The 17,370-nt window shown below is 40.6% G+C and overlaps 2 protein-coding genes across 2 annotated transcripts; both read right to left on the reverse strand.

Annotated features, from left to right (window-relative positions):
- Positions 1–3,736: 3,736 nt before the first annotated feature.
- Positions 3,737–4,744, reverse strand: LOC119725059 (neuromedin-U receptor 2-like). The gene has a single exon (XM_038196422.1). The coding sequence runs from the start codon at positions 4,742–4,744 to the stop codon at positions 3,737–3,739; it is 1,008 nt and encodes a 335-aa protein (XP_038052350.1).
- Positions 4,745–7,184: 2,440 nt separating this feature from the next.
- LOC119725060 (cathepsin B-like cysteine proteinase 3) lies at positions 7,185–16,304 on the reverse strand. The gene is made up of 7 exons (XM_038196423.1): positions 16,162–16,304; positions 14,413–14,622; positions 13,247–13,365; positions 12,238–12,467; positions 11,462–11,578; positions 8,933–9,061; positions 7,185–8,138 (listed from the first exon to the last, which is right to left on the reverse strand). The coding sequence occupies exons 1-7, from the start codon at positions 16,297–16,299 to the stop codon at positions 8,062–8,064; spliced, it is 1,020 nt and encodes a 339-aa protein (XP_038052351.1). The 5' UTR covers positions 16,300–16,304; the 3' UTR covers positions 7,185–8,061.
- Positions 16,305–17,370: the final 1,066 nt, after the last annotated feature.

A 17,370-nucleotide genomic window follows, 5' to 3' on the forward strand; every position in this document is an offset into this window, starting at 1 on the left:
TGAATTATTCATGACATTGCATCTAACCCTCCTAGGAAAAAAAAATACGCGCCCCGCTTTTGGCAACAGTACCGCTATGTATAGGCCTATGTTGCCAAAACTCCCTGTTCCCACATAATTAGCTGCTATAGGTTCTACATGCACGCTCTATTTGATTCCATTTCTTTATACCCTGGGTATGCCCAAACAGTTTAAAACTGGTTTCCATTGAGTGAATATGATGCATGCTGTGATCAGTTCAACGGGTCATGCAAGCCGGTGTAGTGTGAATATCCGACTCCATGAAATGTGGACTCATTGGTAGTACTGCGCACGCTTGAGTACGATACTATGCTATTTTTAGGATCGTTTCAGGAGAGTGACCTGTCACGTGCCAGGGATCAACCAATTATAGGGAAATAGGGGTCCGATTTTCATAGGAGTCGGATTTTCATGTGACACCGGTAATACTACTAGTGCACTTCACATTAGAGACCACTCTTGGAACAAATGGTCCGGTTAACTTATTCGTTATGCTGGGACTTGCGGTTTTGCCTAAGTCAATTGAGCGTTATCGGTTGACTGATAAGGTTTACGCACAAAACCCTCGGCCAGTGAGGAGTTGCATAGAAAGCTGGCCGAACCATTTTTTTGCGAAAGTGTGCCGGTAATGTGGCTTTTAACATTTTCAGTCTTAACATTATATTGAAAGTAGCCTGATTAACTTCTGTAATGCCGAAGAAATTGTGATCCGCCATTAATTTGTATCCTGATTCCACCAATATTTCATTTACTTTGCTTTATCCAATACTCTTCTGATCCCTGAAATAATCAAAGGTGTGTTAATTGTTTCTTGCATTGTATGGGAATACGACAGAATCCAAAACAGTCCAAACTCATATTCATCATTGTGACTGCTTCGAGTATTATATAGGACCCTAGGCCTAGTCGTGCTAGTAAATGTACACAATGTATATTGCTTGGATATGAGCCTTCTCTCACCAGCATGGCCAGCTGATCACGAACACATTTTAAGCATGTTAGGCAAATAATTATATGATCAAACACAAAATGTAGAACAAATGTGACGGAATCTATGCTGTAAGATACAAATAAAAAAACTGTGGACATTTGAAAACAGTACAAACTGACAAGTAGGGCCTACAACAACAAACAGTAGGCTTAGCAAGATCAGGGCTCCAGAAAAGAAACGAAAGCTCCTGTCCAAACTATCTCCCATTCGGCAAAGACCATGGTGCTGCAGGAATAACCCTGACTTGTATGTTTACAGACATGTGTGATGCATTTGGAAGCGTATTTGGAACTGAATACAATACAGATAATCAGTGTTTTCTTGGAGAAAACGATGTACATTTGTGCCTGCTCCGTCTTTAGCAATTTGAATGTGCTAGTTGAACTGAGCTGCATGCATGCTAACGCGATGTGGCCTAACTTAATTAATAATTAATTCCCATACAGTATCAGTGCATGATGGGGGGGGGGTGGGGGTAGAACCATCATATTATTAAACCGCAACCGCTACAAACATGATGATGTGCAGTCTCGGATCATGTTGGCTGGTTTTCTACATAAATCTTTAGTCAATGTTCTTCTCTTTCTCATTATAATTGCTCCATGCAAACACTGAGAAACAATGATCCACAAAGCAAAAAAGTATAAAATAAAATATATCATACGAGCAATTGGCAAAAAGTGCTTCCTGTTGACCACAAAAGAAATAATTCACAGCTGGTATAATTAACTTTCCATCCATATCTTAAGAATTACCAGTTGGAAGCTGGTTTCATCAACTGGTTTCAATTGCGTCCCTGTTGGTTTTAAATTTGGATCATCTTGACATTGCCAATTGATTAACTGGTTTCTGCAACTGGTTTCAACTGGTCCAGTGTTGAAACGCGGATATCAGTTGGTTGCTAATTCAACTGGTTTCAACTGGTTTCTGTTGACACCACAAGAATTGCCAGTTGGTAACTGGTTTCTTCAACTGGTTTCAACTGGTTTCTGCTGAATCCAGTTGAGCTACCAGTTAAAACCAGTTGAATCCAACAGGAACTAGTTGAACACCAGTTTATCCCAATTGAAACCAGTTGAAACCAGTTAAAACCCGTTGAAATTTTAACTGGTTTCAACTGCAATTTTCACCTGGTACTACATTGATTGTCGAACTGTTGGCATATATGATGCATAATCATGTGATGCATATGCAAATATGACTAACTACATATACTGGGGAAGGGAGGGGGGGGGTCTAACTGGCTTAGTCGGACTTACTGCGCGACATTGATGACATCACACACACGTAGGCAGGATCACGGAACGGCAAACAGATGAGGGCGCCCTATATAAGCTAAGGCCATTAATATTACGCGTATGGAAGCAAAGTAAGCGTACGGATTGAGCACAGCAGAATAAGTCCGACTTGGGTCAAGTCTAGACCCTCCGGCGCCCATCAGGAGACCTATGTGGTTCTCACTGCCATCCTAGTAGTTGTTGTTGCGCCACAGCTATTTTTTCAGGACGCAGTGACAGCGCATGTGATCACAGACTGTCTGTCAGAGCCGGTATTAAGGAATACGTGTATGGTATTAAAAGCAATAACTTCACAACTTGTACATATGTCTCAGCAATAATTGCTTTAATTATCGGATATGATTCGAACAGTTTTACCGGTTTTTTTAAATTATTTACAAAACAGCAGAAACTACAAAAATCACGTCCGATAATTAGTTAAGAATTGGGACGATATTTTTAGTTCATTGCGGATTGGCTGAGCCAAAACGTCATTGTAGCTTTAGATTTGAAGGCACGAATACTGTGAAACAAGTCAGAAAAGTATATGCATTTCACTACAAAGCATCGTCGTTACACCTACGAGAACAAATTACATTTTAAAATTACCTTCAACAGTTCTGCGTACTGTTATGCAACATGTTTGTACTACTTGCAAAATTAAACTTTTCATATCCAAGGATTAACCCTCAAAAATTCCCGCTTTAAAGCGATCAACATTTCTTCCGTGATGCTGTTTGGGGCCTTGCATAATGCAACGGAATTATCATCACACGTGTATATCTCTTATGCTATCATACAGAGATCGTAAGCTGCTGCATAGCCAGTAGTCCATGTAAGAAACACGGGTGCTTGAATTCTGCAGAAAAGAAGGGCCTATTTTGCCAGCAAAGCTGGTCGGAACATAATCATTGAGTTGTCAGTCGGACGAAACAGTCACATGAAATAAATTACTTGGAGACAGTGTTGTATATAGACCATAGCAAAACAAACAAGCTATAATACAATTAAATAAATGTAATTCCATTTATCTGATATGCTGCTCTATTATTCGTATTATTTGTTTCATTGTCCAGAGGCCAATTATTGCAATTGTGTTGATGCAGGTAGGCCTATTCTGAACATCGTGTTGGTAGTGTTTTTGGGTAGTCACAAACAAAGGCCTGTACATAATGTTTCATGCATGGCTGAATATCAGTGAATCTTCCACAGACTGTGGTCAATAGCTAGACCGAATGTTGGTTGAAGAGAAAAACAGTGGTAACCGTTCCCGTTTTCGTGGGAGACAAGAGCATATAAAGAGCCTCGATTTGTTTACTAAAAATGTAGTACGTGTATGTTCGCATGGGTATTGTTTCTCCTCTACGGTTAACACACTTTGCTCTGAGTTTACTACCACGCTTCTCTGTGATATATTGATACAGCCAGATAATGCATTTCTTAAAAGTCATAATGGTACCATCTCAACGTCAACTCTGTTTCCACCCTGCCTTTTGAAGCAGCTGCAGAAAGCTACCTTAAGGCCTTGCCTGAATTTCTTGTATTTGAACTCATAGATGATGGGATTAATGACTGAATTAAAAGTAAATAGTAAACTAGCGAACAATGTGGTATAGTGGTAGCCCTTCGATCCACAGAACAAGAACTGAGCCTCCTCTGTATGTTGCAAGCAGAGAAGAATAGTTACATAATCCAGTGTCCATAAGAGAATAAGAGCTCCTAAGACAGTTTTAAGCATGCTGACCAGGTTCTGTCTAGCAATCACAAGATCATAGGCTGCTGCTCTTGCATGTTGCAGGTTCAGAGCCTTTGCTTGTCTTTTTAGAGTGACCTGCATCTTATAATAAGCCACAATCATTAATGTTAGGGGCAACAAGTATCCCAAAAGAAATGAATATATGCTGAATATAATTGGAAATAACAAGTGAGGATATTTGATTAAGCAAATCCGATCGGGGTAACTGCTTGTTTCGATTGTGAATAGTAGAGGTAAAGATATCAGAAATGATATTACCCACACCAATGTAATTAAAGTAACCATCCGTCCTGTTGTGAGTTTTCTCGCATAGTGTAGAGGGTGTACTATGGCAATATACCTCTCCAATGTAACCACACAGAGATTGTAGGCAGAGGTATAGGTCAATGCCCATGCCAAAAACCTCGATGCCAGAATTCTGCAGAACAAGTCTCTCACCCCGTTGCTTACTGGAGCAAAGGCAATAAGCTTACAGTCTGATGTTAGATAATACAAGGTTTCTTCCAGACACAGCAGCATATCAGCAACAGCCAAATTCACCAGCAGGTAGTTCGTCATGTTGTGTAAGAATTTGACGCGTAGGATGACGTAACACACTAAGAGGTTCCCTAAGACACCAATAACTCCTTCTGCTGCCATGATCTGACACACCCGCTTCACTCCAGCTATTTCCTCATTGTGTTCCTCAGTTGCATTCATTGTTAATATTTGTGTTGACGCTCATGATTTCATAAACAATTTGGTACGCTCAATTATTATGATGCTCTATTAATGATTTTTACAGTCTCTCTGGTTCCTGAATTCGGGACAATCGAATACTTAAAAAGTAATGTGTAACGAACACATTTGAGTGTTTTATATACAAAGCTTTAACAAATCCCCGCTTGTGCGTCTGGGGATTATTCAAATCCTTCCTCAGAACTAACCATGCTTTTCGCTGATTGACGCTCACAGTGTTGATGAAATCCCCGGAGTTTCTGTTGGTAGAAAATCGTGGGTGAAGCAGCAGGATGACAGTGGCCCCTAGCACAAGTTTTACGTCCTACCATTGCAAATAGTCCAATACTGTATTACTTGAAAAAGTCCCAATTGTGCCATCTCAACGTCAACTCTGTTGCTGCATGCTTTTTTTCAAACAGCTAAAGAACGCTGCCTTAAAAGATTGACTGAACTTCTTGTGTTAACCTTCCGCAGTGGGACTAGAACACAGGATGCTGCTCAGAAAGTTATGTGACAACGTCAAAGTAGCCAGTGTTTGTCATCAGTTTTCATCGTAGTTTCCCCGCCGCTATCAATGAAATTAGGCTTTCCTCTACAGAAGGTCGAATATCCTTCGAGCAATGTAAATTCCATGCTTGTAGCGAGCATGTAACTGATCATATCAATAATTGTATCCTCATGGTAGGCCACTGACGCCAGGCGTATCCTGCACTGAGTCGGAGTTTTATATTGAATATCAGATAATTTTTGGCTGTTGATTGAAAGCTTTAATCAATATGTAGTTCATGAGTGTGGTAACAAATGCAATAATGTACATGTCTGGCAATCACTTTGCCTTACAGCCTTTTTGTTTGATAAATGAAAGACAAATGTGTCCCTTTTATCATCATCACAGTATGTTTTCCGCCGTGAAGCACGTCAACTGTTAATAAATGAGAGCAGATCGTTTCTCTGCAGAGCGTTGGCGAGTTAACGATAGTACGCACGTGATACTCCACGGTTAACGCACCTTTCGCTTTGTTTACTGTTGAACCACCCTGTGAAATGGACGACGGTTCCGTGAGCAAGAAATTGTTTGTCTAGAAGCACCGTGGTATGGCACCTGTTAAATTTTCTATTTATACTGCCTGTAACGGCAATTTGGGAAATTTTATTCTGGTTTAATCATAGTTGTTCTTTCAAAGTGTTTTCTTAACTTTCAATTTATAATCACGCATACCTTTGATCGATAATAAGTTTGTTGCGGTACAATTATTTGGGTTCCTGTACTTTCGTTATAGCGCCCTCTTTCGGTATCGTACTTTTGTGAGATCATAGTTTAAACTCTTTGTGATTCCGATGATTCGCAAATAATTGATATGTACCGAATTTGTCCCCCAAAAATTATGAAGGTGGTTACAATGGTTACAATTCATCGTATTCTGAGTGATTTGATAGGATTATTAGAAACTTTTGTAAGTCAAGATTTCATATTTTGGTGCGATAACTTACACAGCGATAACGTACGCAGTATGTCAAGTGAAGGCTCAAACGCATATATTTAGTAACTTGATCACAGTGGTTTATGTTTTTCTGTAATTGTTACTAATGTGAGGTTTTTTTTATTGTTGTAATAGTACAGTGAACCACCATGAGCACCAAAGGCATCACATCATAGTGCCTCATTAATAGGGTTCGCTCAGAAGGTACCGAATTTATGTGGCAAATGCTGTTCCCAAGGCTACATCAAAGTTAGCGATTTGAAACAGAGTGCTGCTACTCACTCATGGCTGAGGTAGATACTGCAAATAATTGTCCTGACAACACTGACTCGGTTAGTGAAGCCGGATTATCCATTTCAAGAACTACCTCGAGGGTTAGCACGAATTCAGTTTCCTTTCGGAAGAAAGCCAAGGCCATTCCGATGCTGGCACACCTCAAAGCGTTCAGTCATCAATGCAGTATCACATTTCATATTGATATAAGCAAACTGGAAAGGAAAGGGATATTTTTGAGAAGGTGTGGACGTTATAATTACAATGATCGTGACAACACGTAATGCACGTTGGAATTAACAACACCAACTACACGATATGAATCCATTACTAGCAAATTGCGGTATCGAATCAGGATACAGGAAGAAAGTTTCCTATCCAGGGCTTACTATTGGAAACGAGGTTGGAAATAAAGTAAGCACTGGGGGACGAGGTTGGTGTTGAAGCGACCCTTGTCAACATTGTGTAAACGCGTGAGTTTTAGCTTATACCCGCATGCAATGCATGCAGGTGTACACAGGAGATGAAACCAGTCGTTTGAAGTGGACAGTAGAGGGCGTAGTTCATCTGATTAATGCAAATCCGTCGGTATAGTGATGGATACAATGAAAGTAACTTTTTAGCGGGAAGTTGGCCAGTAGGAGATTTATTTTAGCAAGGAAAAGACGACATTCAGTTAAAGGTTCTAGAGGAATTGATTATTAAGGGACAAACAAGGTCCATTCATGTACTTATTATTTTACAATTAATTATTGTCATTTCCATTCATGTAATTATTATTTCCCCTTCATACTTTTCTAGGGGCAGTGGCATTACATCGTGTGACTGGCGGAGCGGAAGGCGGCAGATATTATTTATCTTGGCACAAACGAACGGTGTTTATGTTAATCCTCTAAGACACTATACATGTAGTTGATAAATTATTCATTAATTATTATTAGGGTATACAGTTACGCAACAAAACAATTAAGTAATGTTCGTGACGAAACAAACGACAGTTTCGAATTAAACAAACATACAAATTAAAGACCCTCTTCAATTTGCAAGAGAGTAACGCGAGATTTCTAAGAGTAAAATTTATAATCATGACGTATGTAAATGATTAAATTCACGATCATTACGAGTCACGTTGATGGCGTACCCTTGTGGTATGTTCATCAAATCGAAAATCATGCAGCTGCTGCAGGTATTTCGATATGCAGATTGGGGGTTCGAGTCCAGCCTGTGTAGTCTGCATGGTGCGTGTCCATGGGCAGGCCACTTTGTAACAAGGAGTAAAGCACACACTGTCCAAATTGTCACATGATTCCTGCACCTTTGATAATCCATGGGGATCAACCATCTACCCCGTTGAAAAATGTGACTGAAGTCCGACTTGAGGCAGGTCTAGGTAAACCACGGTTTTATTTAAGATGCAAGCACAGTGAAAGCGTTGAAGGTCATTATTTTCAAGATAGTTATATTTCGCTGGAGTACTGCCTTTTTGGTACATTCTGTATTTAATTTTTTATGTTATTTGTCACTGAAAACAAATCGAAGCTGCTACCGATATATCTTGCCGCCATGCACATTAGATTCCATACGGCATTCATTCGTCCCACGGAGGATCTTGAACATTCCTGTTGAAAACAAAAATCACATCAGCAAATAATTAATGTGGAATAAATGGAAACAAGTTACACGTACAAAAAAATTATTCAGTTAAACAAATGTTGTGATCTAACATTTTATTGGATCATTTGGAATCGCGGAGCAATTTTGCACATTGATGTTATTAGACGCCAACAAAGGTACATTGAAAAGATTTTAAAAATTGTACAATTTTGACAAATCAAATTGATTCATCTGTTTATTTACTAAAATTATTTTTAAGTCTGGTTCCCTGAACTGAAGTTTGCATATATAAGGACCTGTGATAAATCGTAGGCCAGGCAATCTCATTATGAAGCATCGGGAGTGTGTGTGGGGGAGGTGGGGGGGGGGGGTCGTAGCCACTCAGAAAAGCGCACACGTAAACAAAGTGTGACGTCACCAGGATAAATGCTAATATTATCAATGTGTGGGGTGCTGTGGTCCAATGGTTACGGTGTTCGACTCGTGTGCAGTGGTAGTTGGGTTCGAATCTTGACCGTTGGAACATGGTACTTGTGTTCTTGAGCAAGGCACTTGACCATTATTGCTTCGTCCTTTACCGTTATTGCTTAGGTCCTTTGTGTTGTGTTATGCATGTTAAAGAACTAAGTAACACGTATCACTAAGAGAAGGGGCTACATAAATGGGTCTCGTATTTCTCATGTACTTATTTACCTGTCTCTAATAATAGACATAATTTCAAGCGCCTTGAATACCTAAATGTTGTAGACACTAGCACTATAAGACTTTGGTATATCACAATGAACGCATTGCACGTTACCTTTATCGCCCCACTCGGAGTTCCATGAGTTAACACACAACCAATATTTCTGATTGTTCTCCACGCCCCAACCTATGATCTTGACCGCATGAAAGCCCATCGATTGTTCAGTCTTATGCTGATACACACCTTTTTATGCCGATTAAAAAGATACAGAAAATTCTATTAGGGTATTGATGATGATAACAACGACTTGAACAGCAACATCGATCCATGTATTAATGTCAGAAATGTAATGACTCGAGTCAATGACTCGACTCGAGTCTGAATCGAGTTCATTTCTTTCCCAACAGGTAATTGACTCAACTTGAGTCACTGACAGCAAATGACGGGACTCTACTCGCCTCTTTAGAACTTTGGTGCTGCCACCCAAGCAATATACGGTCGTGTTTGGAATGTTTCGGGTTACATAAATTGTAGGCAAGGCTTGTAACAGAGCCCACAAACAATTATTCAATTCATTCAGAAAAGCTATTTTCAGAAAGTATTTTCAGACAGCTGTGTACACAATTGAGCCGTTTACACAATGGGACGTGTTTAGCCTATTCCCTTGGCTTCATGGGGTGCTCCAATATACAATAGAACTGCCCGGCTAACAAGTAAAAGTGGTTCGGATAGGTACAACGAGGACACTAAGCTGCCCCTTCTTCTTTTCAGGAAACTAACAATGAAGTGCGCCACCAATATTTTGCCATGGAGAGTCCATTTTTCAAGTATACGATCGACAAAACACAGCCCATTTAGTTCAGTCGGAAAAGGGGGGTATCGTGCACCCTCGGAAATCAATTTCTAATCAACGTGACTAGGTCAGAAAAAATGCGTAGAAAACGATTTGCTATGTTAAAAAATTCAAAAAATGTCCCACGTATTGTTTTTATGCAAATTAGTGCCGCCATTACCGAAAAATCTATTTTTAATTATATCTCAGCCAATATTGCTGATAACTGAACGAACTAGGTGTCTAAACCCATGTTTTCAAGGTCAGAGATCACAATAAAACTATTCTGGAAGTCACCACATGTGTCTGTGGCATAGGAATATGCAAATTAGTGCCGCAAATACCGGAAAGTCATGTTTTTGGCATATCTCGGCCAATATAGCACATAACTACACCAGTAAGGTGTCTAAACCCATGTTTTGAGGGTCAAGTATCATTAGAAAACCATTCACGAAGTAACTATGTGTGTCTTTGGCATGAAAATATGTAAATTATAAAGTGTCGGTTTATCAGATATTTGATTTTTAGCTAATATTTCGGCCAATATTTCACATAACTACACAAGTAAGGTGTCTAAACCCATGTTTTGAGGGTCAGGTATCATTAGAAGACCATTCACGAAGTAACTATGCGTGTCCTTGGCAGGTAAATATGCAAATTCAAAAGTGTCGATTTATCGGAAATTTGATTTTTAGCCAATATCTCGGCCAATATTGCAGCTAATGTTGACAGAAGGGTTTTTGATAAGCAATAATGATCAAAGTTTATTTTAAGCCATCATATTTAAAATAAATTGTACTATTGGCTGAAATTGAATATAATATTGGCTAAATATCAATTTTTTGATAAACCGGCAAATTAGAATTTACATATTTTCATGCCAAAGACACACATAGTTACTTCGTAAATGGTCTTCTAATGATACCTGACCCTCAAAACATGGGTTTAGACACCTTACTTGTGTAGTTATGTGCAATATTGGCCGAGATATTGGCTAAAAATCAAATATCTGATAAACCGACACTTAATATTTTACATATTTTCATGCCAAAGACACACATAGTTACTTCGTGAATGGTCTTCTAATGATACTTGACCATCAAAACATGGGTTTAGACACCTTACTGGTGTAGTTATGTTCTATATTGGCCGCGATATGCCAAAAACATGATGTTCCGGTATTAGCGGCACTAATTTGCATATTCCTATGCCACAGACACATGTGGTGACTTCCAAAATAGTTTTATTGTGATCTCTGACCTTGAAAACATGGGTTTAGACACCTAGTTCGTTCAGTTATCTGCAATATTGGCTGAGATATAATTAAAAATAGATTTTTCGGTAATGGCGGCACTAATTTGCATAAAAACAATACGTGGGACATTTTTTGAATTTTTTAACATAGCAAATCGTTTTCTACGCATTTTTTCTGACCTAGACCCGTTGATTAGAAATTGATTTCCGAGGGTGCACGATACCCCCCTTTTCCGACTAAACTAATTTGAAATTATTGAATGAGTATCAGTAGACAACTCCATGAGCTAATTTTGTTTAGACTGGGGCATTGCGTTTTGCCGCCTTACACAAAACACCATATTGATAACAAGACAAGAAGGGCAAACAGATCCTCGAATCATACGCTTACAAAAGCTACTGACCAGAAAACTAACAATTTTCCAATTAACAATGTCCCGCGCTGCGAATTTGTCGACCATCTCCCACTATGCACTTGGGGGAAACAAACGAAAACTCCGTGGAAGACTCTTGGTGGCCCATTGCATTGTGAATCGCCCGAAATGTTCAAGGCGTACCTGATCGGTAGGTAAAGAAGTCTTCGTAAAGGGTCATGTCGGCATTCACGGGCCCGTTATCCATGATCTCACGCTGAATATCCGTTTCGTCAGTTCCAGTTCTATAATAGGTTGCACCTGAAGCATTGAGACAGAGACAATACTAAATCTAGATTTAGTTTGTGGACAAACACATACTTTGCGGCATTTTATTATAATGAATTCTTATGTCATGTTATCCACAAATATAGGACGCACAAGGCATGTTCAGCCGAAACGGCTATATTGGGCTGTATACTCCCAAGGGAGCTGAGATTGTACATGTATTTGGAATGTTTCATTGGCCCCATGATTAGGGGTAACAAGAAAGTGTTCGATCTCTGTTGGAAAGCTATATAATTACTTAACGTTATTTACAAGTGCTTGCAAAGGCAGGTGCGGTTCAATGGAGAGGTGGGTGAACCCCCTGCTCAGTCAAAACAAAATTTGTTTTCCCCATAGAATAAATAAAAAAAAAAAAAAATCCGGTTTGACATTATTTCTGTATTTACAGCGCCACTAATAAAAGTATGGTACAAGCACCCCACCCCCCCCCAACCAACCTATTGATTTTATGGATCCAAGTGTCCAGACCAAACAAATAAAAGCTGTCAGCATTTCAACATTGATTTGTTAATGAAAGCACCCACGGCAAACATTCCACGATCCGCCCCTGAGCAGCATCATCAACAACTATGGCAGCTTAAAGAATGTAGAGGTCGTAGCGCCCTCGTGTGGCGGGGCCAACAAATGTATACCTTTCCTCTTGTCCGCTGTGTAGTGAACTGGGTAGCCGGCTATACAGCTTTCGTGACAGACGGCTGAGGAGGGTCGAGCCTGGCACGGGCCGTAGCTACCCTTTTCATAGTGATCGCAGGGCTTGTAGGCGTACGGTCTGCATCCGCTTGATGTATTGAACCCGCCTCCGCTCACTAGTCCGTGTTGGACCCAGTATCTCCAAGTATCCGAACTGTAGCCGCCTGTGCAGCTAACAACACAAATATGAAACAGCGCTTCGTTATTTGTATGGCGCATTTGGCCTATCGCAAATTGCGAGTTAGCCACGCCCCTCAGACAACCCTGTGGAATTTGTGTACACTAAGTTTTGTTTGTCTCAGAATTGCAGAATTGACCTATCGCGGTAGAATCGCATTAGATTAGCGTCAACGCAGCTTGTGAACTATTGTCCTATTACATGATACACAAATGGGCGCGGAACGCGCATGATATGAGACAAACAAAACTTGGTGAACAACAAATCCATAGGGTTGAATAAGGGGCGTGGCTAACTCGCAAATGGCGATAGGTCAATTAACATCCAAACACCAGCCTTGGTTCCAGTTTTCAATCGACTCCTCACAAGTACTAATTACAAGAATTGGGTCCCAAATGAAACCAACAATGTACAAGTGAACAATACAAACAATGAAATGCCTTCTCTTGGTCTTATTCCTCCTCTGCAGTTTTTGTCCTGACTTGTGCTGAACCTAGTTTGACGCTGAGGGCGCTCTCTGCCCACCGTTTTTTTTATAAGCCGTTTTCGTCATCAGTCCCTACAGGGCGATGAGATGATTGTAGTATCGATTGGACAACAGTCGTCTGCACTCCTCTTCGGATTAAGTTGATAAAGAAATTGTAAAAAGAAAACACTGTAGGGTGGAGGAGGGGGGGGGGAGGCGGGAGCATGTCCCTTTGGTGCCCCCCCTCCCCCAATCCGCCTTTGACAGCAGGACTGTCTTTTTGCTGAAAATAGTAATTGACTCTCACCCATCCAATCCGATTGTGGGGGTCATGCAGGTCACAGCGTCCTCAGCAGAGAAATTCCAATGTAAGCCTGGAAAAGTAATACAGTGTCGATCCGATATTGCCGCCGCCGCGGAGAGAGCCTATGACAACAACGCAACATCGACAAATACATGTTGGATTGATTGCATTGATTGATCGATTGATTGACCGAATCAGTTGATCGGTTGATCGGTGAATCGGTTGATCGGTTGATCGGTTGATCGGTTGATGGTTGATGGGTTGATCGATTGAAACGATAATTACATGTTGAATTGGTTACATGGAATGATTGATCGATTGATCGACCGAATCAATTGATCGGTGGATCGGTTGATGGGTTGATGGTTGATGGGATGATCGATTAATCGATTGATCGATTGATGATTTTTGGTGGTTTTAGTTTAATTGATCGGATTGGATTGATGGATGGAATGATTGATTTTGGTGGTTTTGATTGAGTAATTAATTAATTGATTGATCGACGATTGTCTATTCTGTGTCTTGGTAATGTGTAAATAGGGGATTGCTAGAACGCACTTTCATTAGGTTTTTCCTTCGTATGATTTTTTGAAAACCTTGGGAAAAATAACCATTTTCATCAAAATGTGTGGCATTGTGTTTACTCTGATAACATAATTATTAAAGCAGCGCTGGGCGGTTTGGACAGTACGTATGTATCATACTTATTCATGCGAGTTCGTGGCGGAGATTTCTCACGAAATCTGTTTTCACACTTGGCAATAAAATAAAATACAAACAACCATAACCTGAAAGTAAACGAAGTACTACTTATGACTTTTTTTTTCAAAAACGTGTGAAAAATAACAACTTTCATAAAAGTGTGTGGCATTGTGTTTACTCTGATAACATAATTATTAATACATTTGCCCTCTGGCGCGGCCCTGCTAACGAGGTTTGTTTTGGTCACTTCGTGAAAACAGAACAATACAAAGTTCAGGCTTTTTGTCAATTGTTTGTTTACCATAACTATAAAAGTAAACAATATTTTGCTTTGAAACTTGGTCCATTGTTCTTTTTGTCAAGTGCAATTAATTTGCCAGCAAAACTCATAATCTAAAAATGATCGATTTTCCGACTTTTTGTCACTTCGTGAAAACGTCGTCAAATTAATTAATCACGATTCTTACATATCCTCCATTGCAGCGGCCTTGGTCATGGACACGACCTATGGACGGGCAGTGTGGCCATTGAGTACGGGCGTCGAATTCCGTGGGTAGGGCACCAGCTCTGCCGTGCTTGACTATGGGGGCTTTGGGGGCTTTCTCTAGTGACAACCCTGGTGTGCTGAACCGCTCCAGTAGGGATGCAGCAGTCTCCCTGGCAAAGTTGGCGCCAGCCTGTACAACAAAGAAAATGCGGTGTATTCGATTTTTTACTGAAAAAAAATAAAGCACAAGATAGTATAAAACGGATAGATTTTGCAAGTGTCTGTTTTGTGGGGAATAAGCATGTTCATGATGTTGTTGTTGTTTTGAAAGCACGTGGTTGCTGTGGCTGCCATGTTTAAAAGTGTCATTTTGAATGCGTGTTATGGCTGTCATACATAATAATTTAAACACAGGTAGCAAATACGCCTGGCGGTTGAGTAGTTACACATGTGCTAGTTAATTTGATTGGGCTGAAAAGGTTAGGACGTGCTGGGGTCATGGGCGTCCCCATGATGGCAAGGGGGGCACTTTACATTAGCCTCTCCTAACCATATTCTACCGTCTGGATTCTCCAGTCAACCTTGTTTTGACGAAATTACAGAGGGTGCAAGCATGTTACTGGCACTTTAACCAGGTGGTCTAGGTAGTTCTAGCTCATATAGCCTTTGTGGTAGTCCATCTAGGAGAAGACAAACTCTGATTCCAAACCTGGACAGGTGCAGCTCGTTAGACTTGGTTGGCAGTCCACCTAGGAGAAGGATAACAGTGATTCCAAATCCGGGTAGGTGGAACTCGTTAGCCTTGGTTGGCAATCTGCCTCAGAGAAAGGACACTCCGAGATAAAACCTACATCCATACACGTCGCTCATTTCGTGGCAGCTACTGTACCAGACAGCGCTTGGCGTGTATCAGGGAAAAGAGAGGGACTGTGAGTGCACACACCTTTCTCAATATAACCCACTCAGGTGCAGGTCATTCGGCGACATCAAATGGTCATTCTAGACCTACCAATCAAAGCCATGTGGCGATGGGGGATTGGTTACGGAACAGGCTGAGAATGTTGCCGGGAGTCTTTAGCCACGAACCTACACAAAGGCGGCCTAGTAATGGTAATTTGCGGTAGACTGGGGTAAATGCGGCATTCGTATCCTGCATGGGTGTCAGAGCAGCCCTCTATAGGGATAGCGAAACTTTCCCCACATGAGGTACTGAAGAGATACTGAATAGGGACCTTAACAACCGCCTACCCCATCTGAGCTTGGCAGGATACCGCGCCTGGCTGGCCATCCAGACCTGCGGTCGAAAACAAAACAAGAAACTGAAGCATTTTCTAAACTTTGGAACGTCGAACGTTAGGACCATGTTAGACAACGACAAGAGACTAGTGCGCCGATCAACCATCATTGAGAAGATGTTTGGTCAGTACAATATGGACATTGCAGCCCTTAGCTAGACACGTCTGGGAAATCCAACGGAGGGCTCAAGTTCGACCCCGCTTAAAATACAGAGAGCGCAGCGACTGGCGCCACGCCTAATTTATCATGACGACATCAAAACATTTGAGGCAAATCCAACTATAGACACCCGAGAGAAAGGAGGGCAAGGAGACAAGCAAACACCGGTACCATCACAAACACCAGATTTTTATCATTATCATCGTCGTCAGCATCATCACCACCATCACCACCATCACCATAATCAGTAATTTTGATTAAAGTAAGGTTTTACCTTCCAAGTTGTATTCATTAAGTTGATTTTCTCCACGAGGTCCGCGGAATACTCGACGAAGTCCTGCTCGAGTGACTTCACGGGAGAAGACGACACCGTGGCTAGCAAGCCGAGAAAGACTGCAAACAGCAGCTTCATGCTGAAATCTGGGAGAAACAAAATGAAACTTTACAAGGCCAGATTATTTTGATAATGACACTGGTTATAGGAACTCACGTAAAATTCAAAACACCAAAACCATACGTATTCCGTGTGGAAAGTTATGTTTTATCCATATTGGCTAACTTCACAACCTAAAGTACCTTCATAAACCTAAATTAGAATTCAAAGATCAGCGTTTCAAGGGGTCACACTGTGCGCTTTGCCATGTCAATTAAGTATAATTTGGAACATTTAAAAAACACGGGATTAATACCTTGTCCGATACAATAACATACCTTTTCCGTTTCCCTAAAAATCAGTTGTCTTCAAGTAATGAAGAGAGCCTGCGTCGAGTTTGAGGAACTTGCCGAAATGGGAGCTGAAATAGCCTCAGTACGCCACCATCACAACCACGGCCGGCACCTGGTTATGCAGACTTCAAACTGACCCTCAACCCTCTTCATTTCAAACTTTGACCCAACTGATGCACTTAGGCCTAAACGAAGATAACAGATAGGAAAGATATTCTTTGTAGTCTATTAGTTTTTGCTTTTGCTCTTTGTTTCAAACAGACCAGTAACGTGCTAAAGTGTCTAGTGGTAAACAAACAAACAGGTCCTAAAAACACAGCCTCTGAATAATATTCATAAAACGTGTACACAATACTGATACACTTTATTTGCCGGTGTCTTGTGACAAATCGAGACAATTATGAAATGTCGTGGAAATATTCTTTTTTTCCCCAGGATTTGTTAGAGTTGTTTCAGTTTGTTAAGTATCAGGAAGAATCGACTGAGCTTTAATCGACCATTCATGAAAGAAATTAGAGCTCATACCGTGATACCTTCAGTGCTTCCATACAATGGAGTCAACGACGTTCTTGAAGGAAATTAAAGTATCCTTCATTGGAATTTGAATGATTCAAATGTTGAAGTAACTAGGCAAATCTATATTAGATATACATTCACATACTGTTCAGAGAGTGTTTTAATGATATGTTTGATATTGAATATGTGCTCGGTGGATCTATATGTGATGCAATCAAGCTACATGAATTGTTTGTCGACT

This window comes from Patiria miniata, unplaced genomic scaffold (genome assembly GCF_015706575.1).
Source record: "Patiria miniata isolate m_02_andy unplaced genomic scaffold, ASM1570657v1 HiC_scaffold_18, whole genome shotgun sequence".
NCBI classification, from domain to species: Eukaryota; Metazoa; Echinodermata; class Asteroidea; order Valvatida; family Asterinidae; genus Patiria; species Patiria miniata.